This window comes from Salvelinus fontinalis, chromosome 24 (genome assembly GCF_029448725.1).
Source record: "Salvelinus fontinalis isolate EN_2023a chromosome 24, ASM2944872v1, whole genome shotgun sequence".
In the NCBI taxonomy this organism is placed as follows: domain Eukaryota; kingdom Metazoa; phylum Chordata; class Actinopteri; order Salmoniformes; family Salmonidae; genus Salvelinus; species Salvelinus fontinalis.
Genome location: NC_074688.1, coordinates 35,932,599 through 35,953,848, shown reverse-complemented (window position 1 = coordinate 35,953,848; position 21,250 = coordinate 35,932,599). Strand labels below are relative to the sequence as shown.

General features: G+C 43.8%; 1 protein-coding gene across 5 annotated transcripts in view; it reads right to left on the bottom strand.

The window, feature by feature from the left end:
- Positions 1-6,222: 6,222 nt before the first annotated feature.
- Positions 6,223-21,250, bottom strand: part of LOC129822365 (protocadherin Fat 3-like) — a 381,150-nt gene continuing 366,122 nt past the window's right edge. For 2 of the 5 annotated variants that reach the window (XM_055880588.1, XM_055880590.1), the window contains 7 exons: positions 18,915-19,068; positions 15,945-16,218; positions 15,174-15,624; positions 14,509-14,622; positions 12,662-12,721; positions 10,580-10,615; positions 6,223-9,423 (listed from right to left, as the gene is read on the bottom strand). In XM_055880588.1, the coding sequence (XP_055736563.1) occupies positions 8,726-9,423; positions 10,580-10,615; positions 12,662-12,721; positions 14,509-14,622; positions 15,174-15,624; positions 15,945-16,218; positions 18,915-19,068 (1,787 nt within the window). In that variant the 3' untranslated portion in view covers positions 6,223-8,725. The remainder of the gene's footprint in view (positions 9,424-10,579; positions 10,616-12,661; positions 12,722-14,508; positions 14,623-15,173; positions 15,625-15,944; positions 16,219-18,914; positions 19,069-21,250) is intronic. The other 3 variants (XM_055880592.1, XM_055880593.1, XM_055880589.1) reach the window with 2 other exon arrangements.

Here is a 21,250-nt window from a genome sequence, read left to right as displayed (position 1 = left end):
ATCAAACCCGGGGACGAGTGGAAGACCGCTTTCAACACGCCTACTGGTCACTACGAATACTCGGTGATGCCCTTCGGCCTGACCAACGTCCCGGCTGTGTTCCAAGCGCTCATAAACGATGTGCTTAGGGATATGCTTAACATCTTCGTGTTTGTTTACTTGGATGACATCCTCATCTTTTCGAGCTCCCTTCAAGAACACACTAAGCATGTCAGACAAGTGCTCAAACGCCTCCTAGACAGCCATTTGTACATTAAGCCGGAAAAGTGTGAATTCCATTCCTCTCGCGTACAATTCCTGGGATTTATAGTAGAACCCGGTCGATTACAGATGGACCCCAAGAAGGTAGGGGCGGTAGCGGATTGGCCCACCCCCAAGTCCGTTAAGGAAGTTCAGCGTTTCCTGGGCTTCACCAACTTTTACCGCAAGTTCATCAAGAACTTCAGCTCGGTGTCAGCCCCTCTCTCATCTGTAACCAAGGGTGGCAACACAAGGTTTCTGTGGGGAAGAGAAGCTGAGACGGCCTTCCAAGGACTCAAGCAGCGCATCCTCTCTGCTCCCATCCTGACACTACCAACGGCGGATGAACCTTTTGTGGTGGAGGTAGACGCATCAGAGGTTGGTGTTGGAGCTGTCCTGTCTCAGAGGGGTGAAGACAAGAAGCTTCATCCTTGCGCCTTCTTCTCTCACCGGCTTACCCCGGCCGAGAGGAATTACGATGTGGGGGATCGTGAACTCCTAGCGGTTAAGATGGCATTGAAGGAATGGAGACACTGGCTCGAGGGGGCTTCTCAACCGTTTCAAGTGCTTACGGACCACAAAAATCTGGAGTATATCCAGCAGGCGAAGCGGTTGAACTCCAGACAAGCTCGATGGTCTCTTTTCTTCAGCCGATTTCAGTTTATCCTCACCTATAGACCCGGGTCGAAGAATCTCAAACCGGACGCCTTGTCACGAATCTACTCTCCTGCCATTCGAGAAGATACTGACATGACTGTCCTTCCTGCCGCTAAGATCGTGGCTCCGATCTCGTGGCAAGTGGAGGATACCGTGAAACAAGCTCAAGCCATCGAACCGGGCCCTGGAGGAGGTCCTGCCAATCGGTTGTTTGTTCCCAAGGCAGCAAGGTCCCAAGTCCTTCTGTGGGGGCACTCCTCTCGCCTCACCTGTCACCCGGGCGTAGGTCGCACCTTGGAGTTCATCCAGCGTAAGTTCTGGTGGCCCACCATAAAAGAAGACGTTGCTTCTTTCGTCAAGGCCTTTTCCGTGTGCTGCCAGGGCAAATCTTCTCATCTCCGCCCTCAAGGACTCCTTCACCCTTTATCTATTCCCCACCGACCCTGGTCCCATATCTCGTTGGACTTTATTACTGGCCTTCCTCCGTCCCATGGTAATACTACGATCCTAGTCATCATCGACAGGTTTTCTAAGGCGGCCAGGTTTGTTCCCTTGACCAAATTACCTTCTGCCAAGGAAACAGCTGAGTTGGTGATTAACCATGTGTTCCGAGTCTTTGGCATTCCGCAAGATATGGTTTCCGACAGAGGTCCCCAGTTCGCCTCAAGGTTTTGGAAGGCCTTCTGCCAACTCATAGGGGCCACGGCCAGTTTATCTTCAGGGTACCATCCAGAGTCCAACGGCCAAACTGAGAGGATGAATCAGGAGCTGGAAACCACCCTCAGATGTATGGTTTCCAACAACCCGTCCACATGGTCATCCTTCATTGTTTGGGCCGAGTACGCGCACAACACCTTGTGCTCTTCCTCCACTGGTATATCCCCGCATGAGTGTCAGTTTGGCTATGCTCCTCTATTGTTCCCGGACCAGGAGGCAGAAGTCAGAGTGCCTTCAGCCTCGAGGTTCATCAGACGCTGTCGGCTAACGTGGAAGAAGGCACGTCTTAATCTTCTGCGTTCCTCACAGCAGTACCAACGACAAGCCAACAGACGTCGCCGTCCCGGTCCTACCCTGTACCCCGGCCAGAGAGTATGGCTCTCAACAAAGAACTTACCGCTACGGGTGGAGTCTCGCAAGCTGTCCCAGAGATTCATCGGTCCCTTTAACCTGTCTAGGATCAGCGTGCCGCTAGCGGCCCCCCCCCCCCCCCCCCCACTGAAAAACCAGTGCCGCGAAATTCAAAAAAAATATTTTTTTAAAATATTTAACTTTCACACATTAAAGTCCAATACAGCTAATGAAAGACACAGATCTTGTGAATCCAGTCAACATGTCCGATTTTTAAAATGTTTTACAGGGAAGACACAATATGTAAAGATGTACATCTATTACCTAAAAACACATTAGCATAATCCACCATCTTTTATTTGTCCACCAACACCAGTAGCCATCACCAATTCGGCTAAACTAAGATATTTATAGCCCCTAACCAACAAAAAAACTCATCAGATGACAGTCTGATAACATATTTATGGTATGGGATAGGTTTTGTTAGAAAAAAGTGCATATTTCAGGTAGATGGCATAGGTTACAATTGCACCCACCGTCACAAATGGACTAGAAAAACTACATTGAGCAACGTGTTTACCTACTTACTAATCATCAAACATTTCGTAAAAATACACAGCATACACGAATCGAAAGACACAGATCCTGTGAATACAGACAATATTTCAGATTTTCTAAGTGTCTTACAGCGAAAACACAATAAATCGTTATATTAGCATAGCACATAGCACATAGCAGCCCAGCATTGATTCTAGCCAAAGTGGGCGATAACGTCAACATCGCCAAAAATATATTAATTTTTTCACTAACCTTCTCAGAATTCTTCAGATGACACTCCTGTAACATCATATTACACAATCCATATAGAGTTTGATCGAAAATGTTTATATTTAGCCACCAAAATCATGGTTAGACAATGTGAAATGTAGCTCAGCTGGTCAGAAAATGTCCTTGCGCCACTTAGACAGTGATCTACTCTTATACATAAATACTCATAAACGTGACTAAAAAATATAGGGTGGACAGGGATTGATAGACAATTTAATTCTTAATACAATTGCGGAATTACATTTTTTAATTTATCCTTACTTTTCAATACAGTTTGCGCCAAGCGAAGCTACGTCAAAAAACATGGCGTCCTAAGCCACTAAAATGTTTCGACAGAAACACGATTTATCATAATAAAAATGTCCTACTTTGAGCTGTTCTTCCATCAGTATCTTGGGCAAAGGATCCTTTCTTGGGAGTAATCGTCTTTTGGTGGAAAGCTGTCCTCTTGCCATGTGGAAATGCCAACTGCGTTCGGGATGAACTGAAAGCGTGCCCAGCTATTCACAGCGTTAAAGAAATAAATGTCCCAAAATCGCACTAAACGGATATAAATTGCTATAAAACGCTTTAAATTAACTACCTTATGATGTTTTTAACTCCCATAACGAATAGAAACATGACCCGAGTAATATTACCCCCTTCACTAATGCTTGGAACAGGTGCGGGCCGGTGTCCTCTAGGCGCATGACGCAGCTCCAAAAGAATGACTAGACTCAGGGTTTTTTCATTTGTAGTGCCTGTGAACGCGCAATCGACCCCATTGAAATCGTCATCACGTAAAGGCATCCAGGGGAAGACGTAAGCAGTGTCTGTATAGTCATAGCAATAACAGTGCCCTTTTAACTGACTTCAGAACAGTGGCCAACATTTCTGAAATCTGACTCCATGTCAGGGAAATTGCTGTAGAATGGGCTCTGTTCCACTTAGAGACAAAATTTCAACTCCTATAGAAACTATAGACTGTTTTCTATCCAATAATAATAATAATATGCATATTGTACGATCAAGGATTTTGTGGGAAGCCGTTTCAAAAATTACCCAATTAGCATAAATAGTCTCAACAGCGCCCCCATCCTCAATTAAGATTGCCAGGCGAGTCAATCCCGTTACTTTTCGCCTGCACTTACCCAGATCCCTTAAGATCAATCCAACATTTCACATTTCTTTATTAAAACCTGTTGTTTTTTCTCCCCTTATCCCGGCAGGCAGACCTCCGCCCCGTGTCATCGGTGGCCAGTCGGCTTATACCGTCCACCGGATACTGGATTCCCTCCGAGTGCAGCGGTCCTGGCAGTATCTGGTGGACTGGGAAGGCTACGGTCCCGAGGAGCGCTCCTGGGTTCCTGCCAAGGACATACTGGACCCTGACCTCATTCGTCAGTTCAGGACCCTCCACCCTGAGAAGGCTGGTAGGAACGTCAGGAGCCGTTCCTAGGAGGGGGATTCTGTCAGGTTTTGGCCAGGACTGTTCAGGTTTTGGTCACTAGATGTCCCCATTGCACCTTTTTTGTACCTTTTGTTTTTCCTTGCTCTAATTATTGTTTGCACCTGTGTGTCGTTCCCTTGTTAGTATTTAAACCCTGTGTGTTCCTCAGTTCCTTGCTCAGTGTTTGTATGTTAGCACCCAGCCCCAGCCCAAGTCTTGTTCTGAACATATGATTCTCTTATTGGATTTTCCAGAGGTTCTCTGGTTTAGTTCTTTTGTATTTTTGAGTAGTCTTTTGAGGTTTGTTTTTCCCTGCTGTTTTTACCACTTTCTGGAGTTTCTTTGTATTTTGGAGGATATCCATTTTGTGCTTCTTGGCTTTATGTTTGGACATTGTGGATTTAGATTCTTTGCCTGAAGATTTTGTTCTTTAATTAAACCACCATCTCTAGTACTGCTGTGTCTGCCTCATCTTCTGGGTTCTGACGATTATTAGTGACTGTTTCTCGCACCGGGTCCTGACAGATAGATATGGAATCTAAACAGATAGTGTAGAGCTTCTACTCTTTTCTATGACCTTTAGGGAACATAATATGGTAAATACTTGGCATGTAGGTTTCTCACTCATTGGACGAACAAACTGGTATATGGGGAATGGGTGGGATATATGCTAATGAAATACTGTAGTATTACTATAGTTAAAACAACGTTGTGTTTTGTTACAGTCTACGTAATTCTATAGTAAATACTACACATGATCAGGGGATACTAGTGTGCAATATAGTATTCTACAGTCTACAACTGTTGAAAACCCCACCGTCAATTGACAATCTTATGTGTATTGCACAATCACCTTTTGCACACAGCCTTGCTCTCTCTCTCTCTCTCTCTCGTGGTTTCACGGACTTGAGTTATAAGTGCGTCATTCCACCTGATGCAAGCTGATGTGTGTGTGTGTGTGTGCGTGTGTGTCAGTCGGCAGCTCTATCTATTGGTTCCCACCGTGTATTATTGTATTGGTGTACACCAGTGTGCGTAACGTCCAAAAAGACCACACACACATGCTTGCTATACAACACTATGCCTTTGACAGTTTGCATGGATCTCCTGGAATTAGTATTTTCCTTTGTTATACGCTAGTCAAGTTAGGCATCTAGTGTTCCACAACTACAACATTCTATAGCAAGCACTACAGTATTCTACAGTACTGTATACTACAACATTCTTTAGTAAGCACTACATGATCGAGGTATACTACAGTGTCAAGTATAGTATTTTACAGGATAGTTCAGTTTATTACAGAATTATATAGCGCTTTGTACCAATGTTTACATGGTTTCTATAGCTACTCACAATGTAGTGCTGCGGTCCACTGTGTTGCTAAATGTTTTTTTGTTGTAGTGCTGGACTGTGTACCAATGTACCTCTGTGTAATGTTTTTATGGGTCTGCTTGATGACTTGTGTGGTACTTTAGAGCATTGTTTCCCATCTCCGGTCCTCCAGTACCCTCAACAGCACTCATTTTTGTTGTAGCCTCGGACAAAAACACCTGATTCAGCTTGTTAAGGACTTGATGATTAGTTGACAAGTAGAATCAGGTGTGCTTGTCCGGGGCCACAACATAAATATGTGCTGTTGGCGGTGCTTGAGGACCAGAGTTGGGAAACAATGCTTTAGAGCAGGGATCTTCAACTCTTACCCTATGAGGTTTGGAGCCTGCTGGTTTTCTGTTCTACCTGATAATTCATTGCACCTGATTTCTTAGGTCTAAATCAGTCACTAATTAGAGGGGAACAATGAAAAAATGCAGTGGAATTGGCTTGGAGGTCAGAGTTGACTTTAGAGCAATATGTGATACTTGCATATAAATCTGTAATTATATCAAGTTACCTTGGAAACAAGTTACCTCGCAAACCTTTTACAGTTAATCAAGTTTAGTTCATTCTGTAACATCATAGGCAAACTTTTTCCATTGCATTGAGGAAGAATTTAGACTTGGTTTGATCAAGAACCTTTTTATTTTCAGCATTGATTTAAAAAACAAAAAAGCAGTTAAAAATAACTCATTTTGTAAACTCAATTGCTGCAGTTCGATTAGATATATTTTAATACTACCTAAAATAATTCAAAAGGAACAGAAACCAGAGAAAGATATTAAACAAAAAGAAAAACCCCAGGGATGTAATGTAATGCAGGTTTGTACATGTAATACTGTGGAAGTTCCACCCAGTCTATTGAAAGGCTATTTATCTTTTAAAGCAAAGGTTCATAAAAAAAAACCAAAGACTTTAGTTGAAATGCGACCGGAGGAGGGGAGCTGAGGTTAAATTATTGATTTATCATGGTCTCTTACAGTCCACATTCACATCAAACACAAGAAACTCAAAGAAAGTCAGTCAGAATTGTAATTCAATATCTACAAAATCAGCATTTAAACAACCTAGCTATCTATGTACACTGTACAAAGATTTTAACACAAACTTACATCTTTTACAAAAAAAATCTTGCCTGACTGGATCAGGCATATTATATTCCAAAACAACTCCAAGTCCAATACAACTCCAAGTCCAAAACTCATCTGTTTTGTTATCTGTCCAGATGTGTGTAGAATACAAGTCCAAAATACAAGTCCAAAACTCATCTGTTTTGTTATCTGTCCAGATGTGTGTAGAATACAAGTCCAAAATACAAGTCCAAAACTCATCTGTTTTGTTATCTGTCCAGATGTGTGTAGAATACAAGTCCAAAATACAAGTCCAAAACTCATCTGTTTTGTTATCTGTCCAGATGTGTAGAATAAAGCCGATGTTAGCCTTTGTTTATTTTAGTTTTTAAGCAGACAGAACCAAAATGTAACACTGCAACTGACAAGACCCATGATGCAACACTGCCTAGCCGCTGTGATTGGTATGGGATGCTTCATTATTATAATATTTTCCCAGAATGCATTTGCATTGTGCATGGACCCTACTTCTCATCTATCAGTCAGTCTGCTGTTATGGATTTGGGAAATTCTGGAGTGACTCTATGAAACCTGCTCAGTGCAAAACAACATGGGAAGAAGGAAATAAAATAAAAGACATTGAGCTGCATGCTGGGAAATGTAATAGCTCAAGCACACTCAATGTGAATTGTCAATTTTCAATGTCTATTTGAAAATCAGGGACTTTTGTGAAAAGACAATTACTAACACAAAAATTCCTCAGTGCTTATTATGCTAATTTCACTGGCCCATAATTTACATATTATCATAATGCCCTTTGGAGGATTTCAATAATATAGCATGTTTCATGTAATAATCATGAAAACATAAAACATCAAAAGATACTAGTGCAAAACAATAAAGATCATATCATTAAAGCAAAATGAGCGACTTGGCAGGATAGCAGTTTAGCATGCGGTGGGACAGAAGGATGGTTAAACTCTCATGGCTTCACAGGCCTGATTTCGGGGGAGGAGGTCTGGACTAAGGGTAATATTAAACATATTCCACATCAATCCAAATAGCATTCTTAGAGTGGATAATAAAAAACATATCTTCTTCTTCCATTTCCATTGCACCACTATGGTCATTTTACTATTTCACAAATTCTGTACAGGTTATGTATGAGCGGATTTGTACAAAATAAAAAAACTAGGGGGAAAAAAAGACACAAATCTGACAGGGGGGAGTTCCCCCCCAAGTGAATTGCATCGTGGTTAGGGGAAAGTCCATTGGGTCTCTGTGGGTGAGCAGGTGTAGTGAGAGGTGGGACAGGGGAGCTGTGTGGAGCGTGCAGCTAACAATCACATCCACTATGACAGAGAAGGCCATATCACAGTACTGACCATTCAATTACAATATTGTCCCTTTAATTTTTTTCCCAAACATTCTTAATATTTTGTTTATTAATTAGCTCATCCATTTTCTCTGCAGTTGTCTCTTCAAAAGTTTGTATTTTTTTCACTTTAATCTTTCTTATTCCCATTCTCACCCTGTTTTCATTCCTACTCAACATATCTGGTAGGCTTTATGTTCCAGCTATGGAAGAGTATAACACTCAGCTGACCTTGACACGGGCCACTGCTAGGGTAGTGGCTATGATCATAACCAGCTATAGGTACTAATGTGTCAAAACACATTGCTTTCCATTGTATGCGGCTTATTATCTTAGGGGTAGTGGCTTAAGGGTAGTGGCTTGCGGTGAGGGAAACTAGTTTAAGGATGAAGCCTGCAATGGGTGAAGTGGTTTATCCATGTGTATGTGACCAATACAATTGGATTTGATTTGATTTAAGGTTAGTGTTTACAATGGCAGTGGTTGAAGGGTTAGGGTGGGTACTGTTTTGATAACGTAGCCACTAGCTAGCAGTGTGTCCATTATACACCAATCATTCCTCTCTGAGCAAGGAACTCCATCTCTCATAACTCCAGCTCGATACACTACTCTAACTGTCTCTGTTCTGCTCTCCTGCCCATCCCGTCCCCTAGCCAGTACTCTTGTCCCCACGGTGGGGCCCAGTCAGACCTCAGTCTGTTGCTGCATCTCTACGGTGTATGTCCCACCCCGGTGGAGCTCATCCATACTGTCAAAGTCACTACCGCCCGCCTCCGAGTCGTCAAAGCCGCAGGGCGCCGACAGGTCCGAGGCCGATGACGCGTTCACCGACAACCTCATATTCAGCGACACATTATCTTCCACGTCCCCGCCTCCCGGGGTGATTACCCCACCCACAAAAGTGCTGAACTCCTCCCCTCCGGGCCCGCCTTGCCCCGCCTCCCCCAGGGGTAGCTGGTGTGGGGGCAGGTATTGGCTGGGGTGGAAGTGTGGGCGGGGAGACCTGTGGCGTCCGGTGCTGTCACTACCACTCCCACTCAGGGTGCTCTCCTTGGAGGCGGGCTGGGTAGTGGGAAGGGTGTCGTAGGGGTGCCCCTGGTACTCCTCCAAGGGAGTGGGGAGGGGAGGAGGGAGCTGGTCCTGGGTCAGAAACTCCTCCTCATGGGGAGGGGGGAAGTCACTGTCGATGTCGTAGCCCCCGAGGTAGTAGTCTGACTCCAGCTCCCGGGCGCTGCTCCCCAGGCGAGAGCTGCCCCCCAGTCGGGAGGCTGAGGCAACCATGTCTCCGTGGCCCCCTAGGCCGCTGGCCTCGTAACTGGGCACCTCTTCGATGTCGGGTAGCCGTGAGTTGGGCATCCAGTCAGACGTGTCCCAGTGATATGCTGGAGGAGGGAGAGACAGTTAGATTACATTTAGCAAACGCAATCTCTGCCAACATGCCTGATGGACAGTTCAAATCTGAAGGTCCATCAGTTAGTGGACAACTACAGTCTCTCTGCAGAGGTCCATCGGGCATGTTAGTAGACAACAAAAACACAGTTAGATGTCAACCATAGTACGGGGAACATCCGGTACAGGGAACATGTTAGCTGTGTTTGAAGGTTTCACATGCAGGAGGGAGGCCTGGGAACATCAGGGGTCACAGGTCAACAGGTCATAGCATGCCAGGGTTCAGGAGGAGTCAGGGTGGCACTTCGGAACAGCCAAGCCATGGTGAGAGATCAGCGGTTACTCACCGATGGGATCATTCAAAGTAAAAAAACACATCACAGCTTGATATACTTCCACATGTTAACAAGACTGTTTCACAAAGCATTAAACTGTAAAATACTAAAGAAAAACTAAGAAAGGGAAAAACAAACAGTACGCGCATCAAAGGAAATGACAAAACCAAAGTGAAAAACACTAAAAAGTTGTATCCATCCTGACAAGTTCAAGAAAAGCTTCAGACAACAAATCTCAACAAAGCAACGTCAACGAGGACAAACTCATTAAAAGCAGTAGAAACGTCAGTCACATGGAGTAACAATGAAACAACACACTCGGAGGTGGGATGCAAATGCAATGCAGTGAGAGGATCAACCATAACATGTCACGGGCAGCAGACGAAAGCAAAGGAAAGACAAAATTGGCCAAACTGTGGTGGGACGGCAGTGGGGTGCGTGGGAGAGTCAGAGAAGCCTCTCCACCCTGGCAACGTGACATCTCCAAGGATGCATCAGGGTTGCTCAGTCAGCAGAACAATACTGTGACGGGCTAACACATGCTGGGGTGTGTGTGTGTTGGCAGGGGGCCAGGAGTAACAAATCACACAAACACAGTGAACTGGGATGGAGACTGAGAAGAGGGGGGTGCAGTGAGATGGAGAGTGAGAGAAAGGGAGAGAGAGGATGAGAGAAGGAAGAGGGAGCGAGAGAGGGAGAGCGAGAAATTAAAAGAGAAAAAAGGAGCTAGGTGAGAGAGTGAGATTAAGAGGGAGGGAGAAGTAAAGGGAGTGAGTGATGTGAGATGAAGAATAAAGAGGGGGAAGGGGGTCACCTCTGTTGTAGCTCTGACCTTGGTCCATGACTGACACTGTCAGGTGGGAGAACAGGAGAAGAGAGCGCTTTAGCGTGTTAGCGTGTGTTTGTGTGTGTGTGTTTGTGTTAGAGGTGCCAAACAGGTGTTGGCACGGATTAGGACCGGACCATATGAGATTTGAGGGGGGTAATATGTCAGTTTCTTTATGTACATGTAATATGTCAGTTTCTTTATGTACGTGTAATATGTCAGTTTCTTTATGTACATGTAATATGTCAGTTTCTTTATGTACGTGTAATATGTCAGTTTCTTTATGTACGTGTAATATGTCAGTTTCTTTATGTACGTGTAATATGTCAGTTTATTTATGTACGTGTAATATGTCAGTTTATTTATGTATGTGTAATATGTCAATTTATTTATGTATGTGTAATATGTCAGTTTATTTATGTATGTGTAATATGTCAGTTTATTTATGTACATGTAATATGTCAGTCTCTTTATGTACGTGTAATATGTCAGTTTCTTTATGAATGTGTAATATGTCAGTTTATTTACGTATTAGCGTGTGTTTGTGTGTGTGTGTTTGTGTTAGAGGTGCCAAACAGGTGTTGGCACGGATTAGGACCGGACCATATGAGATTTGAGGGGGGTAATATGTCAGTTTCTTTATGTACGTGTAATATGTACGTTTATTTATGTACGTGTAATATGTCAGTTTATTTATGTATGTGTAACGACTCCCACCGAAGGTGGCTCCCCTTCCTGGTCGGGTGGCGCTCGGCGGTCGTCGTCACCGGCCTACTAGCTGCTACTGACTTTTCCTCCCCCTCCCTTTTTGTTGAGTAGGTGCACCTGTTTGTGGTTAGGGTGATTTGTGGGGCTTTATTACCCAGCAGCCCGGCCTGCTGGGTGTGCGGGATTGTTGTGTGTACACTCTGTACATTCTTGTTGTGTCTGGGTATCATGTTGGTTGGTATTGTCCGTGGTTCTCACTCTGTTTGGGGTGAAGCATTTGTTTTTTTGAGTAGCGTCGTGTTTGCACCTGTGTGGGTAATTAAATTTTGAACGCTACTCTGAACTCTCTGTCTCCTGCGTTTGACTCCTGTTCATCCACTACACCTCAGGCATTATAGTATGTGTAATATGTCAATTTATTTATGTATGTGTAATATGTCAGTTTCTTTATGTATGTGTAATATGTCAGTTTATTTATGTACATGTAATATGTCAGTCTCTTTATGTACGTGTAGTATGTCAGTTTCTTTACGTATGTGTAATATGTCAGTTTATTTACGTATGTGTAATATGTCAGTTTATTTATGTACGTGTAATATGTCAGTTTATTTATGTACATGTAATATGCCAGTTTATTTATGTACATGTAATATGTCAGTTTATTTATGTACAGTATGTGTAAAATGTCAGTTTCTTTATGTACAGTATGTGTAAAATGTCCGTTTCTTTATGTACAGTATGTGTACTATGTCAGTTTCTTTATGTACATGTAATATGTCAGTTTCTTTATGTACATGTAATATGTCAGTTTCTTTATGTACATGTAATATGTCAGTTTCTTTATGTACAGTATGTGTAATATGTCAGTTTCTTTATGTACAGTATGTGTACTATGTCAATGCACATGTTGAGTTAAACTCTGATTCAGCCCTGACCTTCTGTCAGCCTGTCCCCATGAACCCCTGATGTGTGTGTGTGTGTGTGTGTGTGTGTGTGTGTGTGTGTGTGTGTGTGTGTGTGTGTGTGTGTGTGTGTGTGTTGAGGCTTTCCACTTCAACACATGGGTTCCATGTAAGCTAGGTATTTGGATGTGTACTGAAAATATATAGCCTACAGTATGTGTGTACATTGAGATTACATACAAGCCATGTATTTTACACCATAGCTGAAGTACACGATCTTCAAACAACAGCACTGTCATGGTATTGTCATGGTATTGTCATGGATAGCATTGTCATGGATAGCATTATCATGGATAGCATTATCATGGCATCTCATAGAGAGAGAGCGATAAGTACAGGGAGAAGTAAAGAGAGCGTCAGAAGGATAGAGAGAGTGAGAAGGGTGGATGAGACATGGTACCTTCGTTTTCAATAGTGTCGACTGCATCATTGACCAGTCGAATAACGGTCACTATGGAGTCTTGTTGGAGAGAAGCAGAGGGAGGAGACACGATTTGAGACAGGAAGTTGACAACAGGCTCCCAGGAAACAGAGCTACTATTGGCTGAAGATGGGATAAACACTAGGGCCATGTAGTATGGGAGGTGTCTGATCAAAAGCTACATATGGAACCAAGGTGCTATCTAGATCTCAAAAGGGGTTTTAGGCTTTCCACATAGGAGAACCCTTTAGAGAACACCTTTCGGTTCCAGGTTAGAACTCTTTTGGGTTCCATGTAGAACCATTTCCAATGAGGGTTCTACATGGAACTCGAAAGGGTTCTTTCTACTTACCTGGAACCAAAAAAGAGTGTAGGAGGGGACTAACATAATCTATGTGCATTTGCTCATCCAAGTATTGGAGAGTATCCCCAGCAAGAAAACACACACACACACACACACGCACGCACGCACACGCACACACACTTCCATTTACACATGTAAGCATGAGGTAGGGCTGTGTTCAGAGAGACGAGAGCTAGATTGTTAAATTATGTTTTGAAGACATTCAGTGAAAATCAGATAAATACAAAAATAACAAGAAAGAGAAAGAAAGAACATGGAATTAACATAATAATGACATCAGATCATATCCACTGGAGCGGTCGTTCGCACTGAATGGTCTGCTTCAAACTGTTCTGTGGCCTGATTGGCTAACATCACAGACAGCTATGTGAAATGTGATCATATTGACAGTGAAGCGGTTCCATTAATTATGAATGAATAAAGCTTCAATGTTGATACGTCAACATTGCATTTCAGCTATGTAGTCTAGTACATAGTAGCAACACACTATGATTATGTAGATTCACCATGGTGACAGCAGTGATTTTTGCAGGATGATCTGAGTGATTCATGTTGATCCAGAATTAACAACTTATAGGCTATTTCTCTAAGTAAAAACAACTACTACTGACATTTTTCCAATATCAAAACTCCACAAAGTCCACAACAACACATAAACACATAAACAACATAACAATACAAAACACAGATAACACAACACATAAACAACCACCTAAAACCTGAACTGGCTTCTGCCAACAATTGGAACTGGAGCATCAACGACTATAACCATAGAACGCCACGGAAGAGAACAACATGTGTTTGAATTCCTAATGATGAAACGATGACAAGTTAACAAACACAACACAGCTGGGTGGATGGAAGCGTACTGCCATTTCTCTTAGGCCAGCTTGCTGTCTGTCTGTACACTCTCTCACTTCCACAATTTGACAGGTGTGGAAATTAAAAAGTTAACAAAATCACTAGAATAAAAACGAGAAAAAAAACTTGAGGAATTAACACGGAAAAATGATATTAAACACATGTAAACAATAAATCAACATGATTTGGGGACAAATAAACTAACACTGGATGTTAGTGTTTCCTGAAACACTTTTATAACACAGCAGGAGTAAATGCATTTGTTGGAGAGGGTTTAGGGTTTATAAAACACTGTAGAAATTCCCATAGTTATTGTTGTTGTTAATCACAGCATCTCTTTACTAATGCCCTTCACCAAACCACCTCTGACTCCACCCCATCTCTTTGGTGTTTGCCAATCTAAAGGGACTGTTATTGAAGCAATATGGTCATAGCAATGTGCTTTAGAGAGCTTTGGCCATAATGCTTTGGCATCTGGTTACTCTGAATCTGCCGTCATTAAAGGGTTATGAGGGGTTGTTAAGGGTTGTTATCGGACCAGACGGTAGACTAGCTCACTGTTGGCCAGAAAGAGTTACGAGAAAGGCGGGGCATGTCTTACCGTTGTCATCGCAAGAGTCGGACTGGAAGGAGCTCAGTGATTGGACCTCAGAGTTGCTGCCCTTGTTACTCCCTGAGAAACAGGTCATCTCTTCGCCCATATCTACCATTTTACCTGCAGGGAGAGGTCAGAGGTTAGAGGTCAGAGGAAGTTGGGAGCAGGCCAGGGAGAGTTGGCCCTCTGCAAGGTTAGTCACAGAAGAACACAGGCTCGTTCGTACCAGGGCTGTCTTTGTTGAGGCACACATCACATACACCTCGGCTCCAGTGACAACAATGATGGCACGGAGAGCTAGAAGTACCCCACACCCACAAACACACACCCCCCCACACACACATGCACACACACACACACTCTTATGATTTGGGAATCAAAGCCGGCTCATAATTATGATGGTTTTGATAAACTGAACGTGATGCAGTCTGACTATAGTTCAGTGTAATATGAATATGAATATGGAAATGGTACAATTCCCTCCCCCTCAAGGGTTCCTGGAAAAGAGATTCACTTGGAGGGATACACATTCACAAACGAACATTTGAATATATGCATGAATGCACACACACAAGACAAAAACAAACACGTATGAACAAAGACTATACCACACACAAACAGGTTCAAACGCATCATACTATGCCCCCCCCCCCCCACGCACACACACTGACCCTCGTCGCTGTCCCAGGGGCTCTTGCGGATGGAATCGCAGTCGGAACGGCAGGGCGAGACAGGTGGTAGGTTGGGTGCCACGCTGCACACCACCACCCCTCTCCGCATTGTGCCTCCCAGAATCCTGGGTGACTCTGGGTGGAAGGTGCTCATCTCATTGTGTTCCACGCCTCTCCCGTCCGCCATCTTCTCCAGCGTGGACCGTGGGTCGCCTTGAAAACAGGGTGTGTACGCCATGGGCCTCACAGGCACCTGGGGCGGGCCGATCATTCCGGCTCCTCCCCCTATCACCGTGGCGCACAGCCCCGCTTCGGCGTACAGGTTCAAGGGGTCTCCCGGCATGCAGCGCAGGGTCTTGAACTGAACCCCATTGGCCTTGTTTAACAGCGCTGCTGTTGCTGGATCTTGGACCAGCGTCAAGTTGTTACGGGAGTAGTTCTTCTGGAACACCTGGAGACAAAATGTTTTTATTGTATGTCTTGTAAAACAATATATAGTATTACAGATGTAGGATCTTACAGCAACTGTAAATGTGAATTAATATGTGGATTACAATTTATGGACATTTTTGTTGGGGTTGATAAAAATTTTCATAAGAGAAAATCAAGCCTGAAATTTCAAAGTGGAAATAAAACATTTCAGAAGCCTTTTAAACGTCAAATACAAAACAAGTAAAACATGTCTCTTGCAACAGGGTGATCAAATTAAGATCCTACATCTGTAAAAAATAAAAACACACAAGAATAAATCAAACAATACAATACAGATACCTTCTTGCGGAAGGCGATGAAGAGAATGATGAGGCTGACGATGACGAAGAGGACAACAGCGATGCCGATCAGTTCTTCTTTCCCCAGCACGGCGTGTCCAGCCTGCATGTCTGGGACCACCACGGGCCGCAGGCCGCAGCGCTGGCCCACAAAGCCCGCCGTGCAGTTACAGTAGAACGAGCCGTGCATGTTAACGCACACACCACCGTTCTCGCATTCTGCCTCGCCGCCCGTGGCTCTGCCCCTCTCACACTCGTTTACATCCTCCTCACACCTGGAGAGGGTGAATGGAGGAACGGGGGCAGAGGGGCTGTTAAAACTCAGTTTGGTAATTAGTTTGGATAGTTTGACTTACAGATGCCTCTAGAGAAAATACACTCCAAAAATGATCCTTGAAGTAGGGGAATATCAATACATCAGAATGTTTAATAAACTGTTACATACAGATAGTTTGTGGGTCATTTAATACTCGACTGACTAAAAGTGAGGAAGACTCTCCTTTCATTTGGAGGTGGGAGGAAAGTGATGTAGAGAGGGAGATAGAGGACAGCTCAGGGACTCCTAGTCTCATATGCTCACTATTAAATAACACCACACTGAGATTGACTTTCCTGATCTTCCTCATCTGAAATGAAAATGGCTTTGATGATGGAACACAAGCTTCTGGCGTGTGTGTTTGTGTGTGTGTGTGTGTGTGTGTGTGTGTGTGTGTGTGTGTGTGTGTGTGTGTGTGTGTGTGTGTGTGTGTGTGTGTGTGTGTGTGTATGTGTGCGTGTGTATGTGTGTGTTGGTTAGTTTGTGTGTGTGTTGGTTTGTTTGTGTGTGTGTGTTGCAGCGAGTAAGAAAAGTGTATACATGAGTGAGCGTGTGGCTTTGTATCTTAGCCTTGATTTCTAATGTAACACAGTGGAACACCCCTAAACCCCCTGGAGAGAAGGAGACAAGCAGAATGAAATGTCATCTTTACTCTTTCAACTCTTTGAGTGAATCTTAAACAGGCTGCAGGCAGCTTGGGGCTCTGGCTCTTCTGCTCATCTGCCTATCACTGTAGAGAAAAGCTGGTTTATATGGCCACCTAGTGAGAATGATGAGGCATTGCGTTCACAGAGGGCTTTATTACATACTTTATATATGACATACTTTATATTATATCTACTACTTGGGCCAGTAGGCAGCTGAACCAGCTAAAACAAACAGCTAATTTAAAAGGTGGGTGTTTATGTGTGTGAGTGAGTGAGTTAAAGGGTGTTGTTGTGTCTGTCATATTCTGTATGTCTGAGACAGTCAACTCCATGGGTATGTGTTCAGGACAGGAGTGTGTTGGCGTGCATACTGTATATACAGTGGGGCAAAAAAGTATTTAGTCAGCCACCAATTGTGCAAGTTCTCCCACTTAAAAATATGAGAGAGGCCTGTAATTTTCACCATGGGTAAACTTCAACTATGACAGACAAAATGAGAAAAGAAAATCCAGAAAATCACATTGTAGGATTTTTAACGAATTTATTTTCAAATGATGGTGGAAAATAAGTATTTGGTCAATAACAAAAGTTTATCTCAATACTTTGTTATATACCCTTTGTTGGCAATGACAGAGGTCAAACATCTTCACAAGGTTTTCACACACTTTTGCTGGTATTTTGGCCCATTCCTCCATGCAGATCTCCTCTAGAGCAGTGATGTTTTGGGGCTGTTGCTGGGCAACACGGACTTTCAACTCCCTCCAAAGATTTTCTATGGGGTTGAGATCTGGAGACTGGCTAGGCCACTCCAGGACCTTGAAATGCTTCTTACGAAGCCACTCCTTCGTTGCCCGGGCGGTGTGTTTGGGATCATTGTCATGCTGAAAGACCCAGCCAAGTTTCATCTTCAATGCCCTTGCTGATGGAAGGAGGTTTTCAATCAAAATCTCACGATACATGGCCCCATTCATTCTGTCCTTTACACGGATCAGTCGTCCTGGTCCCTTTGCAGAAAAACAGCCCCAAAGCATGATGTTTCCACCCCCATGCTTCACAGTAGGTATGGTGTTCTTTGGATGCAACTCGGCATTCTTTGTCCACCTGACACGACGAGTTGAGTTTTTACCATAAAGTTATATTTTGGTTTCATCTGACCATATGACATTCTCCCAATCTTCTTCTGGATCATCCAAATGCTCTCTAGCAAACTTCAGACGGGCCTGGATATGTACTGGCTTAAGCAGGGGGACACGTCTGGCACTGCAGGATTTGAGTCCCTGGCGGCGTAGTGTGTTACTGATGGTAGGCTTTGTTACTTTGGTCCCAGCTCTCTGCAGGTCATTCACTAGGTCCCCCCGTGTGGTTCTGGGATTTTTGCTCACCGTTCTTGTGATCATTTTGACCCCACGGGGTGAGATCTTGCATGGAGCCCCAGATCGAGGGAGATTATCAGTGGTCTTGTATGTCTTCCATTTCCTAATAATTGCTCCCACAGTTGATTTCTTCAAACCAACCTGCTTACCTATTGCAGATTCAGCCTTCCCAGCCTGGTGCAGGTCTACAATTCTGTTTCTGGTGTCCTTTGACAGCTCTTTGGTCTTGGCCATAGTGGAGTTTGGAGTGTGACTGTTTGAGGTTGTGGACAGGTGTCTTTTATACTGATAACAAGTTCAAACAGGTGCCATTAATACAGGTAACGAGTGGAGGACAGAGGAGCCTCTTGAAGAAGAAGTTACAGGTCTGTGAGAGCCAGAAATCTTGCTTGTTTGTAGGTGACCAAATACACATTTTCCACCATCATTTGCAAATAAATTCATTAAAAATCCTACAATGTGATTTTCTGGATTTTTCCCCCTCATTTTGTCTGTCATAGTTGAAGTGTACCTATGGTGAAAATTACAGGCCTCTCTCATCTTTTTAAGTGGGAGAACTTGCACAATTGGTGGCTGACTAAATACTTTTTTGCCCCACTGTATACAGTGTGATCATTAATGTGATATTAACTCACGTGGTGCCCTGGAACCCTCTCCTGCAGCTGCAGAGGAAAGCGTTGCCGATGGCTTTGCACACACCACTGTTGAGGCAGGGGTTAGGAACGCAAGCTGTGATCTCTGTCTCACAGCGCCCTCCAGTGTACTGGGGACTGCAGCTACAGGCAAAACCTAATACACAGAGATAAGAGGCAAAGGGACAGGAAAGGACAGGATTAAAAAGGGAGAGAGAGAGAAGGACAGAGAGAGTGGGAGAGAGAGAGAGAATGAAACATTAGCAGAGAGAGGACAGAGAGAGTGGGAGAGAGAGAGAGAATGAAACATTAGCAGAGAGAGGACAGAGAGAGTGGGAGAGAGAGAGAGAATGAAACATTAGCAGAGAGAGAAGGACAGAGAGAGTGGGAGAGAGAGAGAGAGAATGAAACATTAGCAGAGAGAGAAAAGAGACAGAGAGTAAAAAGAAAAAAGGAAGGAGAGTAAATTAAGTACTTTTACATTTGAGTCATTAAGCAGATGCTCTTACCGGTGGGAGACTTACAGTTATTGCATTAATCTTAAGATAGCTAGGTGGGACAACCACATATCACATTAAGTACATTTTCCCTCAATTAAGTTGCTATCAGCAAAGTCAGAGCTAGTATGGGGGGTGTAAAATGAAGTATTCTGCATACAGGTTTAGTAGTGCTATAATTCAACAAAGCAGTCAGACCATCATAGCAGATTCAGAACACACACACACTCCAACACACACACATTTACACTCCATCACACACACACACACACACACACACACACACACACACACACACACACACACACACACACACACACACACACACACACACACACACACACACACACACACACACACACACACACACACACACACACACACACACACACACACACACACACACACACACACACACACACACACACACACACTCCATCACACTCCATCACACTCCATCACACTCACAATCCATCACACACACAGGAATTCGTTCAGTGCTGTAGAGACTAGTGTGTGCATTGTTTGAGCTTTGGCGGCGGTGCCAGGAATAGTTGGCATGGGGTTGACGAGAGTTTGCCAGCCTAAACATCAACACACACACACCTCTGGGAAATCACACGGGTACACACACACACCTAGAGGCTCATGCAACTGGGAAATCGCACTGACACACACACACAATCACAAACACACACACCACTAGGAAAACGCAGGGAAATGTCACTGTGTTTATCGACACAGCGCAGACAGACACACGCACACACAGTGGGATACCGGAATACATACACATACACACTCCGATAACCTTTACACAAAGGTCGGGTGTGCCAAAAACAGGGGACCATGACAAGCCCCAGAATGCCGTGCTCTTTTCAGAGTGCTCCGCAATGCGAGTGGGGAGACCGGGAAAGACCAACACAGGGGAGCGTTAAGTCACTCTCTCTGTGTTGAGTCTTGGCCTCGATGTGTTAAGTCAGCACATTAAGTCAAGGGGTCACCCTGCTGAGTCCAGGCAGGGAATTTCGATAGAGATGACATTTAACCAGGCTTCCCCATTGACTCCAGTAAAATGCCAACGTCTTGAGCACTGGCGGTAGTCTGATTTTAAAACGATACCATTTGTTCATGTAGGTCTTTTGAGTTCAGGCAAAAGGAGAAGAGATATGAACAGACAAAAAAAACGAAGAGCAACTTGAGAGATATGACGACACAAAGAGAGGAAGATAAGGACAGAGAGAAGGTAACACGATCAGGCAGACAAAAAGAGAAAGAAAGAGAGAGCGAGAGACAGAGAGAAAGAGAGAGAGAAATAGAGAGAGAAATAGAGACAGAGATGCCATCACGGACATTGACCCCTCCTCTTTTAGTGCATTTACTGTCAGACCACAGACACCATTGTCAGATCACAGTCAGATCAATGTGTTTCTGAAGAAATTAACCGGCAATATTAATTTAAAAAAACTGCCCAATAAACTCTACAACATAAACCAATCGTATAGATGGGCTCCAGATAGTGCAGAGAGAGAGAGAGAGAGAGAGAGAGAGACTGAGACTGAGACAGAGAGAGAGAGAGAGAGAGAGAGAGAAGGAAAGAGAGAGAGAGAGAGCGAGTCAGAGAGAGAGCGAGTCAGAGACAGAGAGAGAGCGAGACAGAGAGAGAGAGAGAGCGAGAGAGAGAGAGAGAGAGAGAGAGAGAGAGAGAGAGAGAGAGAGAGAGTTTGAGTTTTTATAAAACCTTTATTTTCTACTCAATTGTTAACATCAATAATGACACACTGCCTTTTCAGAAATGAAACAATAAAAGTAATTCCTACACAAAATAAATAAAAATACAAAAGA